General features: G+C 34.5%; 1 protein-coding gene across 4 annotated transcripts in view; it reads left to right on the forward strand.

The window, feature by feature from the left end:
* NBEA (neurobeachin) overlaps positions 1-16,101 on the forward strand; it is a 796,980-nt gene that overhangs the window by 695,969 nt on the left and 84,910 nt on the right. For all 4 annotated transcript variants that reach the window (XM_084879290.1, XM_084879291.1, XM_084879292.1 and 1 more), the window contains 2 exons: positions 2,556-2,696; positions 15,339-15,458. In XM_084879290.1, the coding sequence (XP_084735416.1) occupies positions 2,556-2,696; positions 15,339-15,458 (261 nt within the window). The remainder of the gene's footprint in view (positions 1-2,555; positions 2,697-15,338; positions 15,459-16,101) is intronic.

Consider the following 16,101-nt stretch of genomic DNA (forward strand, 5'->3'; position numbering starts at 1 on the left):
TACTGTGCAGCTATTATCTATATTGTATAAAATGCTCCAATGAGTGACTTTGATGAAACTTCAGTAAAATAAAAAGCATAACTTTTACTTTATACCTTTTCCAGTAGTTGAGGAGAAGGCTAGGAAAGATTAGAGTAAGGACCATGTTCCTTTTCCAAGAATTTCTTGTGAGGTCCGGTAGAACAAACAATATCAAATAAGGTCAATCCTTATATATATGTAGACAAGTTATTCATGTGAAAAGTCTATTAGCATATTCAAGACAGAAGAAAGTATCTACTATATTAAATGCTTTGAAAAATATACTTATAATATTGAGTTAAAAAAACAGATATCGCCGAAACCGGTTTGGCTCAGCGGTAGAGGGTCGGTCTGCGTACTGAAAGGTCCCGGGTTCTATTCCGGTCAAGGGCATGTACATTGGTTGCGGGAACATCCCCGGTGCGGGGTGTGCAAGAGGCAGCTGGTTGATGTTTCTCTCTCATTGATGTTTCTAGCTCTCTATCTCTCTCTTCCTCTCTGTAAAAAATCAATAAAATATATTAAAAAAACCACACAGATATCTGCACACCTAAGAAAGTATAAAATATCTAGGCCACTTGAAAAACTATTTCTGTTACTAAATTATAACAGAACTCACATTACTTCACTATAGAAATTACTTTTTTTCTGGAAAAAGTAATTATATATTTGTTTTAAATATTATTAATATTTTATGTGATATTTAATGAAATTGCATTGCCTTTGTACATCTGAATAAAAAGATTTGAGATTTAACACAATAAAGTTTGATCCTTAGAACATTTAAAAAGTACATTTAAACCAAAGTTTTTAAAGTAAATTGTTAAATTGTTTTATCTTTTTAAGTCATAATTAAGTTAAAGAGAAATGAACATAATTTCTAGATAATTTTAACATTCAGGATAGAAATCCTTGCTAAGAGTTATTACAGAAATTCTAAGAGATTCTAACTGCTGACACCATTGTTTTGTTTGGATTATTCCCTAAAGACCAAAAGAAAAAGCTTACAAGCAATTTATAAATGAATATTTCTCTCTGTGGAGCATTATTTGTTCCATTGAGACACTAATTTTCTACTACTTCTCTTGTTAAAATTAAGCCTTCAGGGGAACTGCATAATTAACTATAGTAATATTAAATTTTGAAATAAAGGAGTTATACATTATACTTAGTATTAATCTATTGTTTTCTTTATAAACATTTATTTTTAGAGTATGCAACCTGAAATAAAATAATGTAGCAATTAGGTATCATAAGAGTGGACTCCATATACCATTAAACCAAAATTAGACAAAAACTTAAGGCAGTTTGCTATTTGAAATCATGAGGACTCTATGCTAGAAATTCTTAATGATTAGCTATGCTAAGAAATTTGGGACAGTGTTCTAATAAAAACATGTTTTGCTGAAAGAAGATTATATATTGTATACTGAGAATTTTACTGAGTGTTCCACTATAGGCATTAGTGTCATAATCAGTACTGCCATGGTACTGATAGAAAAGGTCTTCGTCACCCTGGCTAGTTTGGCTCAGTGGATGGAGCATCTTTCTGAGGACTGAAGGGTCCCAGGTTCAATTCCACTCGAGGACATATGCCCTGGTGCGGTTGAAACCCTGGTGGGGGCATGCAGGAGGCAGCCGATCACTGATTCTCTCATCACTGATGTTTCTATCTCCCTCTCCCTTCCTCTCTCTGAAAAGAAAAAAACAAAACAAAACACAAACAACACACACACACACACACACACACAAAAAAAAAAAAAAAAAAAAAAAAAACCAAACAAACAACAACAAAAAAACAGAAAAGGTCTTAGTGGCCTTACCAAAATGCTTTCCAGGGAATCTGAATTGTCTGAATTATTTCCAACAGTCTTAAGTTTGCAGTTTAACTTAATAAAAAAGATACATGCTTCTTCTGTGTAACAGAATGGGACTAGCATTCCAACAAGATTTCTTTCTATAGGGGTGATATTGTCTGTCACACTCTGGATGATAGGCTAAGACAAAGTTTTCTCTAACCTGGTGAACTGCATCACTTTCTCATTGGATTTCCTATGGTCAAGCTAGCTCACTATAGCTTCTAAGTAGGCAGGAAAATATCTTTTGGAGTATTTTTAGCAAGTGTAATGATTTGTAATTAATATCAAAATTAAATTTGGTGCCATGACCTGTTTGGCTCATTGGTTAAAACATTGGCCCAAGGACTAAAGGGTCTTGGGTTTGATTATCAGTTAAAGGTACATATCTGGGTTGCAAGTTTGATCCCCAGCTCTGGTCAGGGGCATGATTTCAAATAGCAAATTGTCTCTCTCACATCAATGTCTGTGTTTTTCTCTCCTCCCTTCTATTCTCTCTAGAAATAAATGAAAAAAATATCCTCGAGGGAGGATTAAAAAAATTAAAGTTGGTAAAAATATAAAATCATTTATTTTTGCTCTATGGTTAAAATAAATTAACATACTTTCAGGACAAAGACATATAGAATGTTTAATATGACTGTATTAAACAAAATGCTTCTTTTTATCTTTTTATAGCCAATTGGTGCTTTGAACCCAAAGAGAGCTGTGTTTTATGCAGAGCGTTATGAGACATGGGAAGATGATCAAAGTCCACCCTACCATTATAATACACATTATTCAACAGCAACATCTACCTTATCCTGGCTTGTTCGAATTGTGAGTATCTTCATTCTGTTACAATTTGCCTCTAATTCTTCAAAGGTTACCATATAAGTAAATTGAATAAAAATAAAATATACTAGTTAATTTGTTTTAAACAAAGATTAGAGATCCCAAAATGAGGAATCCCAAACTCTAGCAAAACCTGAAGCCTTTTTTTTTTTTTTAAGTGAGCTGTCCCATTTGCAAAATTGGGTTAAGAAGATATATTATTATGATCCAGTTATAAAGGGAGGAAACACTGAAGTGCATCTTTAATACCCACTGTTTCCTTTCTCACTGATTGTCACAAACTGACACTCCTCCTTCTTGGGCAACTTTTAAAAACAGTTTTTAAATCTTTTGAACACTTTGTTTTTGCTTCCCCCCCCCCTTCTAATATTTAAATAAATTCAAGTCTCTTTTATGTAATTAATTGATTGTCTCCTTTTTTTTTTTTTTAATGTATTGGGCATAATGTCACAGGAAAGTCATAGCATCCTGCCACCTGTGAAGAATAAGCCCAAGTTGCTGTTGGGTGTGTTATTCACAGAGGAGCCATTCTTCAGGAGCTCTGCTCTGATTGTCTCCTTCTATCCCCCCTCTGTAAGACCATAAACACCATTTTCAAAAATGGATTCCTCATCTCCCTGGCAAACTTGATGTGATTCCTTCTGCATTTTCTATCTAAATAAATGGCACCCAGTTATTCAATTTAGATATTTTCCCCTGTTTATATCACATCAGATAGGTTCTACCAACTAAATACCTCTGCAAACTACTTTTCTCTATTAACTCTGGCTTTTCCTTAGTGCAGGTTCCCATTATTTTTCATCTAGATTATTGCAAAAACTCATAACCAATATCTTTGCCTTCTTCAGTCTAATCTATTTAAGAGCAGTTACTGGAATCAGATGATCTGATTATTTTATTTTATTTTTTTTACCATAAGTAACCAAGGAGTATTCTAATTAAATTTTTAAATCAATGCAATCAATAGTTTTTTCTCCTTACCAAAATATACTTCAGACCACCTTGGTGCATGAAGCTGGTTTGCCATAGAAATACATGCTAACGTAGTATAAATGAAAATGTGCATATATGGCAGTGCATCTTCTATTTTCAAAGGTTTTTTTATTTGCCCTCAGCCTAAATGACAGTATTCTCTAAATATTGATAAAAAATTGAGCTTACTTCCAATATATGATATATAACTATGTTTTTAGTAACTGGTAAGTGATATACCACAAACAATTTCTATTAAAAAGAAGTTTGTCAGAATTATGAGTTCATTTAATTGAAAACAAGTTTTGTTTTTTTTTTCATAATACTAAATCAGCATAAAAAGTTTAAGTTTAGATTAAATAGTTTATAAGAAAACAAACACAAATCTTATTTTAAAAAATCAGCTCTGTAATTATAAACTAAAGGAAAACACAAGACTGTTTTTATAGATCAAAGTTGGTTGTCTCAATTGTTAAAAAATTCAGCTTAATTATGTGAATTTGTTGGGGGTTTTTTTTGTTTGTTTTGTTTTGTTTGTACTTGAATATTTCAGAGCTAGCAGTTTCCTAAGAAATACTTTTTTTTTACTCTAGCACTTCAAAAGTATAAGAAGTTCTATTTTTTATTTTCTGTTATTTTGGGGGGAATATGAGATTTATGTAAATGACTTTTACCACTATAAATTAGTCAGAACAGAACACCTTTGGTTTGTGGGTTGTAATAATTTATTAATAATATCTACAAAAAGAAAATACTTCACACACACAAAAGAAGTAAAGGCTTTTCTGAATTACAGACACAAAATTTAGAGATAAATTATGGTTTCTTTTCTGCAGTTTTAGCCACATGGTAAAACTAAACACAGAAGCACAAAAATTTGCCAGTCAATATCTTCAAGAGTTGGTGTCCTTTAGAGTGGACATAAAATATATTCTCATTTAATTTAGGCTCACAAACAGGCAAACAAGAAAACAAAATGACTAATTTATTAGATTCTCTGACCACCAGGTTGTCAGGCCATAAAACCAAACTCAACCATTATTGCCATTAGTAGGAAATGACTTATTAAATGTATATGTTGTAAATGTTATAACAAAATATCAGCAAAGGATGTTTAAAAAAATAGAGAAAAAGTGTCAGTAGAGTTAAAGTTCTGCTTGCTGTTTAGTATTCACTCTGGAAGCCAAGGAAAAACATAACTGGGCTTAAGAAGCCCTTGAGATAGAATTCCTAAGCTGCACAGTCAATTTGACTTCATCTAGATAGTGCACATGTAACTCAAAGAGGGACTTCCAAAACTGTTAGAGAAGAAAATCTTTAGAAAGCATGTAAACCAGAGATATTCAACCTGAGAGGCTTTTTCATATCGCCTCCTGTCCCATCAAGGACAATTATTGCTATACTGAACCACTGCCATGGGGGGAGTAAGACACCTCTCTCAAGTCTTTTGGAGATTAAAAAAAAGTCAAGAACTATTTGTGAAAAAACATTATCAAGGAGGGTGTTCTGAGAAATAAATGAGAATATATATTAAAACTAGGGGCCCTGTGCACAAAATTCATGCACTGGGGAGAGGTCCCTCAGCCCAGCCTGCCCCCTCTCACATACTGGGAGCCCTCAGGGGATGTCCTATGGATGGCTTAAGCCCGCTCCCCATTGGGAGCGCACCTAAGCCACAGTCTGGCCTCCCTTTGAGGCGACTGGGCTGATCAGGGAAAGGCACCAACCCCATCACCCCTGCTGCTGCAGCCACTGCCAGTCACCACAGCTGCCAAGGTGTTTTCATCAACACAGACTCCAGTCCCTTAACCATGAAAAAATGACAACTTTCTTTAAGCATTTTCAAGATGTGTCTTTCATAGGATATGACATTTCTTTCTTTATTTTTCTTTTTTCCTCACCTGAGGATATGTTTCCATTGATATTTCCCCTTCCCTCCAATCCCAAGCTCAGCCCCTTCCCAAGCCTAAAGCCTCCGCCCCAGGTTTAGGCTTGGGAAGGGGTTTCCCCCAGCACCTCTGATCATAGGCTTGGCCCCTTCCTAAGCCTAAAGCCTGCGTCTCAGGTTTAGGTTTGGGAAGGTGTCGTCACTCCCCACCCCCAGCCTCTGATCACAGCCTCTGCCCCTTCCCAAGCCTAAAGCCTCTGCCTGATGGCGGGCTGGGCATGACCTGGGTGCCAAGGATATTCCCTGGACCCAGATATGTATGCAAATTAACCACCATCTTTGTCAGGTTAATTTGCATACTCACTCTGATTGGCTGTGGGCATAGTGAAGGTACAGTCAATTTACATGTTTCTTTATTATTAGGTAAGATACATATATTAAATATTAAAATATCCTATTTATGATAGTACTTTGAAATATATAAAGTGCAATTCAGTGTTTATGTGTATTCAAATTAGTATAAAGTCAGATTTATAATATGTGTGAATCCATAAAAGTACTTATTATTAACAGCTTGATTTCAGTTTATACTCTTTTATTCCTTTTAAGCTAAACATATTCTCAAATAAAAAATCATAATTTAACCTAATGGAATACAAATTTGAAATAGTGCAAGGGTATGGCAGAAATGCTATACACATGTATATTCTATACATGCCCTTTTAGTACTACCCATAGTTGTGCTAAAGACAGAAATATAATATAAACCACTTATGTAATTTAAAATTTCTAGTAGCCACATTTAAGAGTAAAAAGAAACAGGTTAAATTAATTTTAATAGATATATTTGTTAGCTCAATATATCCAAAGTGTTAAAATGTTATAATTTCAATATTTAACCAATAACAAATTATTAATGAGAATATTTTACTTCTTTGGTTAAGTCTGAAATCCAGAATTTATTTTATATTCATAGTTCAGTTCTAAATAACTGTAGTTCAAGTACTCAGTAGTTACATGTGGCTAGTGGCTACTGTAGTGTACAGTACAGATCTATAGGATTGCTTTTATGGGGACCCAGTTAGCCAACACATCCTGTGTTGTACTATTTCAGATAGAAATAAGCTTACCAAGTTTTTAACCTAATGGCCCCAAAGAATTGTGATTTCCTCATCCAATCTTAATAGGAGTTTATGAAGTAGAAAATTCATTAAAATCCATGTTACTAAAAATTTGTCCATAAAAACAAAATACAGGTTAAAGTGTCTGCAATACCTTTACCTTTCAAGCATTTTAGGCCCAAAGTCATTAAACTCATTGATAGTTTTAGTCAATATATTTAGTATGACAATGGCGATAATTTAAAATCCTAATTAACTTCATACCACGTTACTTTAAATTAAAAATATTATAGACAAACTATCAGTGAAGACACTTGTCTAAATCATGACTCTGAAAAGACTCCTTTTCTTGCTAGCACCATTGGGCAAATGATGAATACCGTAATTTCCAGGGTATAAGACGACACTGTGTTCTAATAAAAAGCCTGCTCAGATTGGCCAGAGTCAGAGAGGCGGTCTATTAAAAAAAGAACTGGTGTTGCCTCAGAAGTGGGGGGTAGTCTTATACAATGAATATAGACCTAAACCTATGTTTTAACTGTAAAATTAGGGGGTCGTCTTATACACCGGAAAATACGGTAGAGTTTGGAGTTTCTTGATATTAATTAGTATAAAAGGACCCATTTTACTTAGAATGTTTTCATTTTATATCTTAACCTGAACATATAGCATATATAGAGTTTATTAAATTTTATTCTCTGGCCTTGATAACCAATGTACCTCCTGAATTTAATATATTCAATCAGTCTATTCAAAACCCATTTGTCAAACATTTAATCATAATTTTTAGGAAATTACATAGATTTTGCAATGAGAGTTAACTTATAAATTAATTGTTTAAAATTTGGGACTTTCTTTATAAATTTTAGGTTGCTTTAAAAGCTTACCAAGAGTTTGTTTAAACTATAATATATATTTTTATTTTTTAATAAATGTTTTTATTGATTTGAGAGAGAGAGAGAGAGAGAGAGAAACATCGATGAGAAAGAAACATCAACATCCATCAGCTGTCTCCTGCACTTCCCCTTCTAAATCCAGCCTACAACCCAGGCATATGCCTGACAGGGAATCAAACCTTGACCTCCTGATTCATGAGTCAATGCACAACCACTGCGCCACACCAGCTGAGCATATTATATTTTTAAATATATATATATTTCTAGTGAAAAAATAATAGAAACACTTTTGCAAATGTAATTAAAAACAAAAGATAATGCTGAGTTAAATACTATTGTCATGTTTATCTTGATTACTGATGCTAAATACATTGTATGTTTCTTAGAGAAAGATGAGGAATTCTTAATCAAGAGCATGGTGAATAGGTTAATTAATAGGACTTAGAGATTCTAAGATACTTCTGGGTTCTTTCCAAAGTTATGTGAGAAAATAAACTTTCGAGGTTAAACAAAGCACAGTGGAAATAATGGTTCCTCCATTTCCCAGAACGTGATCTTGAACTTTCTCAAACATAAAACAGGAATAATTATTCCTACTCTTAAGGAGAATAGTGAGGATTGAGTTAACTGAGATACTATAGTGCCAAGCACAGAAAGGTGCTCAGTAACTCTTAGTTCCCTTCCTTTTAGTATTTATTATATTTCATACCAATTCAAAATATACATATTTTTGCCCTAATCAGTTTGGCTCAGTGGATAGAGCACCGACCTGGGGATTGAAGGGTCCTAGGTTCAATTCAGGTCAAGGGCATATACCTTGGCTTCAGGCTCCATCCCCTACCCTAATCAGGGCATGTGTGGAAGGCAACCAATCAATGCATCTCTCTCACATTGATGTTTCTCTCTCTGTGTCTCTTCTCCTCCCTTCCACTCTCTCTAAAAGTCAAAGGAAAAATATCCTAGGATGAGGAATAACAAAATACAGATATAGATATATACATATTTTCTTTGATATAGGTATATCCCAAACACTACCTATTACCCATAAATGGGCTTTGTTTAAAATAAAATGAAGTTAATCTGTTAACCGAGCGGGACGTATTGTATAAATACGTCAAACGTAAACAATATCGGGTACGGGTAGGACATATGAATACGTCCTTGAAATATATGTTGCGCCCTGAAATGGGCGGGACGTATATTTCCGAACAACAAAGGTATTAGTCATCCATACATGTCTCGACATGAATTTAAGACACGGAGGGAATCAGTATAATTTCGCTATTGAGAGTGGTGGACGTGTTCTGGGTGAGTAGTGATGGGTACGTACTTACACTTACCTACCTATTTTCGTATTATATATTATTTACTTATATTTTTTAATCTCCAACCTTTATATAATAGAAAAACATATAAAATTGATCCAATCATCAATAATTTGTCAGAAAAGTTTAAAAGTTTTTATGTATGTGAAAGAGAAATATGCGTAGATGAATCTCTTTTATTATGGAAAGGGAATTTATCTTGGAAACAATATATATCTACAAAAAGAGCTAGATTTAGAATGAAATTGTTTATTTTGAGTGAAAGCCAATCTGGATACCTAAAAAATATAATTTTATACACAGGCAAGGACACAAATTATGGTTCGAACTACCCACAAGAAAAACAATCAACAAGAATTGTTTTGGAGTTAACACATGACTTACTGAATAAAGGGTATAGGATTTACTTAGATAATTTCTATACGTTTTCATTTGGCTGAACTCTTGTGTCAAAACAATACAGATATTGTTGGAACAATGAGGATAAACAGAGTCGGAATCCCCAGTGAAATAAAAACAAAAAAATTACAGAAAAATGAACATATAGGTCCCATCTGTAACTGCGAAATGCGACAACAAAATAGATCACAAACGAAAGAAAGGGAGGACAAAAAGCGTCTGGATATAGAGTTCAAATCTACGCTTATAAGGTTTTTCAAGAATTTCCTAGAAAAGATGGATAAGGCCTATGAGGATATGAAAAGAGATCAACTAGAATTAATAAGGAGTCAACAAGAAATGATAAGGGATCAACAAGAAATAAAGAATACATTGTCTGAAATAAAAAATATTCTACAGAGTCCTAAAAACAGAAGGGAAGATCGCAAGAATCAAGTCAAAGATTTGGAACATAAAGAGCCAGAAGACACTCCTCCACAGAAGCTAGAAGGCAAGAGAATCCAGAAAATTGAAGATAATGTAAGAAACCTCTGGGACAACTTCAAGCGAACCAACATCAGAATTATGGGGGTTCCAGAAGATGAGAGAGAGCAAGATATCGAAAACATACTGAAAGAAATAGTGACAGAAAACTTCCCCCACCTGGTGAAAGAATTTGACTTACAAGTCCAGGAAGCGCACAGAACTCCAAACAAAAGGAATCCAAAGAGGACCACACCGAGACACATCATTATTAAAATTCCAAGAGCAAAAGATAAAGAGAGAATATTAAAAGAAGCAAGAGCAAAGAGGGTAGTAACTTATAAAGGAGCACCTATACGATTGTCAGCTGACTTCTCAACAGAAACCATGCAGGCCAGAAGGGAATGGCAAGAAATGTTCAAGGTGATGAATAGCAAGAACCTACAGCCAAAAATAAGCTACCCAGCAAAGCTATCACTCAGAATCGAAGGCCAGATAAAGAGCTTCACTAATAAAAAAAAGCTAAAGGAGTTCATCACCACCAAACCAGAATTATATGAATTGCTGAAGGGGGTTCTTTCAGAAGAGAAAGTAAACAAAGATAAAAATTATGAACAACAAATACGTAATTATCAACAAGTGAATCTAAAAACCAAGGAAATTAAAAAAATCTGATGAACAATAGTAACTGTTGAATATAATAGAATCAGAGGTATGGAAGAGGAGTGAACTGACGATTCTTGGGGAAAAGGGGAGAGGGGGGCGTGGGAAGAGACTGAACATAAACTGTGCACCTATGGATGAGGACAATGGGGAGAGGGGAAAGGGCAGAGGGTGGGGTGGGAACCTGGTGGAGGAGAGCAATGGTGGGGAGGGGGGAAGGAACATTTGTAATAATATGAAAAATAAAAACTTATTTTAAAAAAAAATGAACATATAGTAAGAATCAAAGACAAACTTATGGTTTTAAAATGGAAGGATAAAAAAGACGTATTGATGCTCAGTTCTATTCATAATGACGAAAAGACAATGATTGAAAAGAGAGGAAGAAGGCAAGAAAAACCGAATGCTGTCCTGGATTATAACAAGAATATGGGTGGCGTAGATTTGGGAGATGGAGTTATGGTGGCCTACATGGCTGCCCGTAATAGGGTAAAAACATTTTATAAAAAATTTTTCTACGATTAATTGATATGTGCTGCTTCAATGCCTATATTATATACAAAAAAGATAAAGGTCATTTGGATCGATCACACTTTTTGATAGAGTGTGTAGAGAAATTGGTAGATAACAACATAGAGAAAACCCACCCAAAGACATCAACAAGCAGCTCTACATCTAAACTATCACACTTAGTTGAAAGGCATTTTCCAGAACAAATGAAAAGCGATATAAGAAAAACTAAATCCAGGAAATGCCGAGTTTGCTACTAAAAAGGTGTTAGGAAAGAATCTACATACTGATGTCCGGATTGTAAGGTAGCACTATGTATCAACAATTGTTTTAAAATATATCACACGGAAGTTGAGTTTTGAATTTTTACATCTATATTTCAATTTTTTAAACTCAATATTTCTATTTTATTTGTGTGCTTTTGTTTATTGTTCTGTAATTGTTAACTTTTTATATTTTTTATTGTGTATAGAAATAAAAATATATATTTTTTGTAATCTTTATAATTGTTTGTAAAATTTATAATTTTTTAATTCGATGTTTCCATTTTTTGTTGGTATTCTTTTCTATTTGTTTGTAATTTTGTATTTTCCTTTGTGATTTATATATAAATAAATGAAAAAATATATATTTCATTTATTTTAATTAAGTATAAATTAAAAAAATAATAATATAAAATTACATCCACTGGGCGTGACGTACTGACACATCCTAGTGAAAGAGTATGCGCCCGTTGTACGTTGTGTAATTAAAAAGGGAACTCCCCGGTTAACAGGTTTAAGGAAAGAAGAAAAGAACAAGGGGAGAAGGACTTAAGGAAAGAGTCTTATGAGATGACTGAGCAAAAATCTAAGTGAAAAGAATATGCAAGTTGGCTAAAGAGAAGAGGAGCAGGGAACAGAGTAAAATGGCTTCCGATGAAATTATGGTCTGTAACCACTGAAAGGCAGGAAAGTTGTTAGTCTTTGCAGGTGATTAAAGGTTATAATAGAATTCAGTAGGACAGGTACTTATCAGTACAAAAAAGGTTAATTTTATTTTGCAGCACTGAAAAAGGTTTAGAAGATATGAAATGACCTTGGGGTGAATGTAATTAGAAGGAAGTCTGCCATCAGCCATTGATATTACAGGATTAACCTAAAGTTTTTAAAGCCAAACATGTGCCAATATTTTAATATTTGAAATTTCTATTCAATATTCATTTATTTGTACATTTGATTTTCTAAGCCAAAAGAATTTTTCAGTGTAATAACAAAATATCTATAAAATAGTTCAATCAGAATATGTTAGACAAAGAAGAAAAAAGTTCCTTAAGCTTAATATAGCATTTGATTCTCTACCTTAGTTAAGCATGAGTCAAATAAAAAAGAAAAGCCTTACAGTGTGCTAGGAAGGTAATAGGGAAACACATGGATAAAGGTTCTCCCTGGCAATCAGAGCTTGAAAAATCAATACTCACTCTTAAACAAATAGGTTATCAATTTCTATTAGTGTACACTCAACCAGTGTAGCAGCTGGAGGCCTTTAGGAATAATGAGAATGATATGTCATGTAGTCTGTGACCCTAAAACAGCTGTTAATCAAATCTTCTTAAAAGCTACTTAAAGCAATGAAACATAGAATTCTTTAGTGTTCTCTGCTTTTATGAATCTAGCTACTAGATTCATAAACTTCAAAACTAAAAATAAAAATAATTCTTCAATTTCTGATTTCTTTTCACTGTACTATTCTTGGCAGGTGTTAGTTAAGGTTTAAAAACCAGGAAGGATCATTTAGACTGTGGTAGAGATCAGCTTTTAACCGTTGACGATTAGAAGTAAGGCTTTACGTGTATAAATGGGACTTTGCTCACAACTATTTAATGGGTTATGTCAGTGGTGGAATGTTGACCCAGGAACCCAGCGATTACTAGCACTAGTTAGATTCCAGGTCAGAGCATATCCTCGAGTTGCAGGCTTGATCCCGAAATAGAACGTGTGCAGGAGGCAGCCGATCAGTAATTCTCTCTCTCATCATTGATATTTTTATCTCTCCTCCTTTTCTCTCTGAAATCAATAAAAATATATTTTTAAAATATCACTGAAATAAGTGTGACCCCTCTAGACTAATCTCTGTCTACTATCTAAAGAGGAAAAAATAAAAAAATAAAAATCAGCATCCTAAAATAACAAAGTGGATTATCAACATACAACTTTTTGTTAAACTAGTGAGTAAGAACTAACAAGGAAAACTATATCTTATTCTTACCCAGCCATACCCCATCTTTCAACACTATCTTTGTTTAGCTGTGTTCAATAAACATATATTTGACACTAACTATAAGCCAAGTATTGTGCTGGGAACTAAGGATTCAAAGATGAATAAGACCCAAGGAACTAAGAACCCGAGTCTGGAAGAGTTGTCCAGGGAACAGGCATCTGGGGCTGAGCCCAGCAGTGAATACTTGACAGAGTACAGGAAGCTGGTAGTCATTTTTATAACTCTCTCAGGTAAGATACGTGAAGCTTTCTCAATATTATTTAATCTTATTTAATTACCCCCAAGGTATTGTCATTCCTTGATAATACCGATGAAGGAACCATGATGCTTAATACAATTACTTGAGATTAAGTAACTTGTCTAAGAGAGGTAAATGGTTCTACCGGATTCAAACTTAGATTTGTCACATTTTGTTCAATTTACCATTGCTATTTATAGAATTTTAATATTCTCACTTTAGTTTAATGATACAATACACTGCATTAACTACCTTGTATTTAATAGTGAGTTAAAACTCTAAAAAGCAAATCAATTAGTGAACGAAATTCATAATTTTATCATAAGTTAATTTTGCAATTTGTCTCTCATATCACTTAAAATCTTAAACAATAATATGGAATTCCAGGATGCATATCTAATTTTTTACCCCCTTTACCTATACATTGTTATATCTATCATTCTACATCTTTTCTTCTTTATAATATTTTTCTGTCATTCAATAGTGAACATGAAATATTGGTGATACATTACAAATTTATAAAATTGATGGCATCTAAGCACACTAGGAAGGTACTGAAGAAGATGAATATTTGTAGTTGTTGCCAGACAGTTAGACTTTATGGCTAATAACAATAAATGAATTTAATTTATTTCAAAAATTAATATTTTGAAAGAGGCCAAATAATATTTTATGGTTATAGAAGAATGGAGAGATTACTAGCATATATTTAAAATACAAACAAACAAAAAAAACCCTAAATATTTAGGAAAGATTTCTTAGCATTATTGAACCTAGAAGTGACATCATTAATCCTAGGCTTGAATAAATAATTGAACCATGAAAAAAGAAATATAAATTTATCTTCATTATAGATACTAAGAAATCCTTAGTAAGAATGAAAGTTATTTAATCCCTTTAAATTTAGAGGCAAATTTAATGACATCAGCAATAATGCCTCTCTCCCAACACAACTATAGAAAAATTATTAGTATTAAATACATTAGGACATTATGATAAAGTTATTTTTTGGTTTCCAACTATGTAAAAATGTTTTGGGTGACAGACACTGTCATTGTAAACATGTCGCAGAAAACTAGAAGAACAAATTAAGTAGTTTATAGTTTCTCCGAAGAGCTCTGAAAAGATATGAGAGAACTTCAAGCAGGGATTTGTATTTTAAAATAATCATCAGACCATAATGTGGTAGGAGTATATTAATTGATTTTGATGGGTAATCCAAGATGGATGTTTCCTACTTAATTCCATATTGCCACGAACAAGTGTCAGGATGATTTTCTTATTGCAGTGTTACTACGTATGACCTTAACTGTGAGGAAGAAAATCTGAGTTGTAAATGGCCAGTAGTGCAAAATCACTTATAAAATCACATAGCACCATCATTTTATAGATCAGAAGGCTGAAACCCAAGAGGCAAAATGACCTATCAAGGTTGCAGAGTGACGTTGACTGACCTAGTCAGGCCCAGACCAGCACTTTGCTGATTCCTTGGTGTGGTCATCTTCTCAGGATCCTACACTGTTTCCACCTCAGGAGGGTTTCAAAGATAGTCATAGTAAGCCCTGGTGGGTGTGGTTCAGTGGGTTGGAGCATTGGCCTGCAAGCTGAAGAGTCTCCAGTTTGATTTCTGGTCAAAGGCACATAGCTGGGTTGCAGTTTGATCCCCAACCGTCCATGGAAAGAGCATGTGCTGGAGGCAATCAATAAATATTTCTTTCTCTCTCTTACTCCCTTACTTCCACTCTATCTAGAAAATCAATGAAAAAATATCCTCAGGTGAGGAATAACAGAAAAAAAGAAAAGAAAAGAAAAGTCATATTTTACAAAGGACTGAGGGAAGCTGTATTTAGAGGGTCAAATTGTGTCTTGTCTTTTTCATTTTCTTTTTGCTTAGGAACCTTTCACAACCTTCTTCCTCAATGCAAATGATGGAAAATTTGACCATCCAAATCGAACCTTCTCATCAGTTGCAAGGTCTTGGAGAACTAGCCAGAGAGATACTTCTGATGTAAAGGTAGGCTCTTTTATATGTCGACTAGAGGCCTGGCGCTTGAAAGTCATGCACGGGGGTTGGAGGTGTCCCTCAACCCAGCCTGCACCCTCCAATCTGGGACCCCTCTGGGGATGTCCCACAAGATTGAGCCTAAACCAGTAGTCGGACATCCCTCTCACAATCCAGGACCTAGCTCCCTAACTGCTCACCTGCCTGCCTGCCTGATTGCCCCCTAACTGCTCCCCTGGTGGCCTGATTGTCCCATACTGCCCTCCTCCGCTGTCCCAATCACCCACAACTGTCCTTCCCTGCCAGCCTGATCGCCCACAACTGTCCTTCCCTGCTGGCCCAATCACCCACACTGCCCTCCTCTGCTGTGGCTAATGGTCCCCCAACTGCCCTCCCATGCTGGCCTGATCAGCCTCCTCCACATGAGATGAATCATTTTCTATAAACTCAATTTTTATTTGATGATGGGACCATCCTCCTTCACACTGTGCAAAGCCACAGGATCCCCAAGCCTCACTGTGTAGAGCAGCCTCCGGGCCCCTGTGTGGCCATCTTGTGGTGGCCATCTTGTGATGACGTCGCACAAGGTTTTTATTATATAGATGTATAGGATGTTAATTTAAGTTATACATATGTTGAGTCCTATCCGGGTGGC

This window comes from Pipistrellus hanaki, assembly GCF_964339955.1.
Source record: "Pipistrellus hanaki genome assembly, chromosome: 3".
NCBI lineage: Eukaryota > Metazoa > Chordata > Mammalia > Chiroptera > Vespertilionidae > Pipistrellus > Pipistrellus hanaki.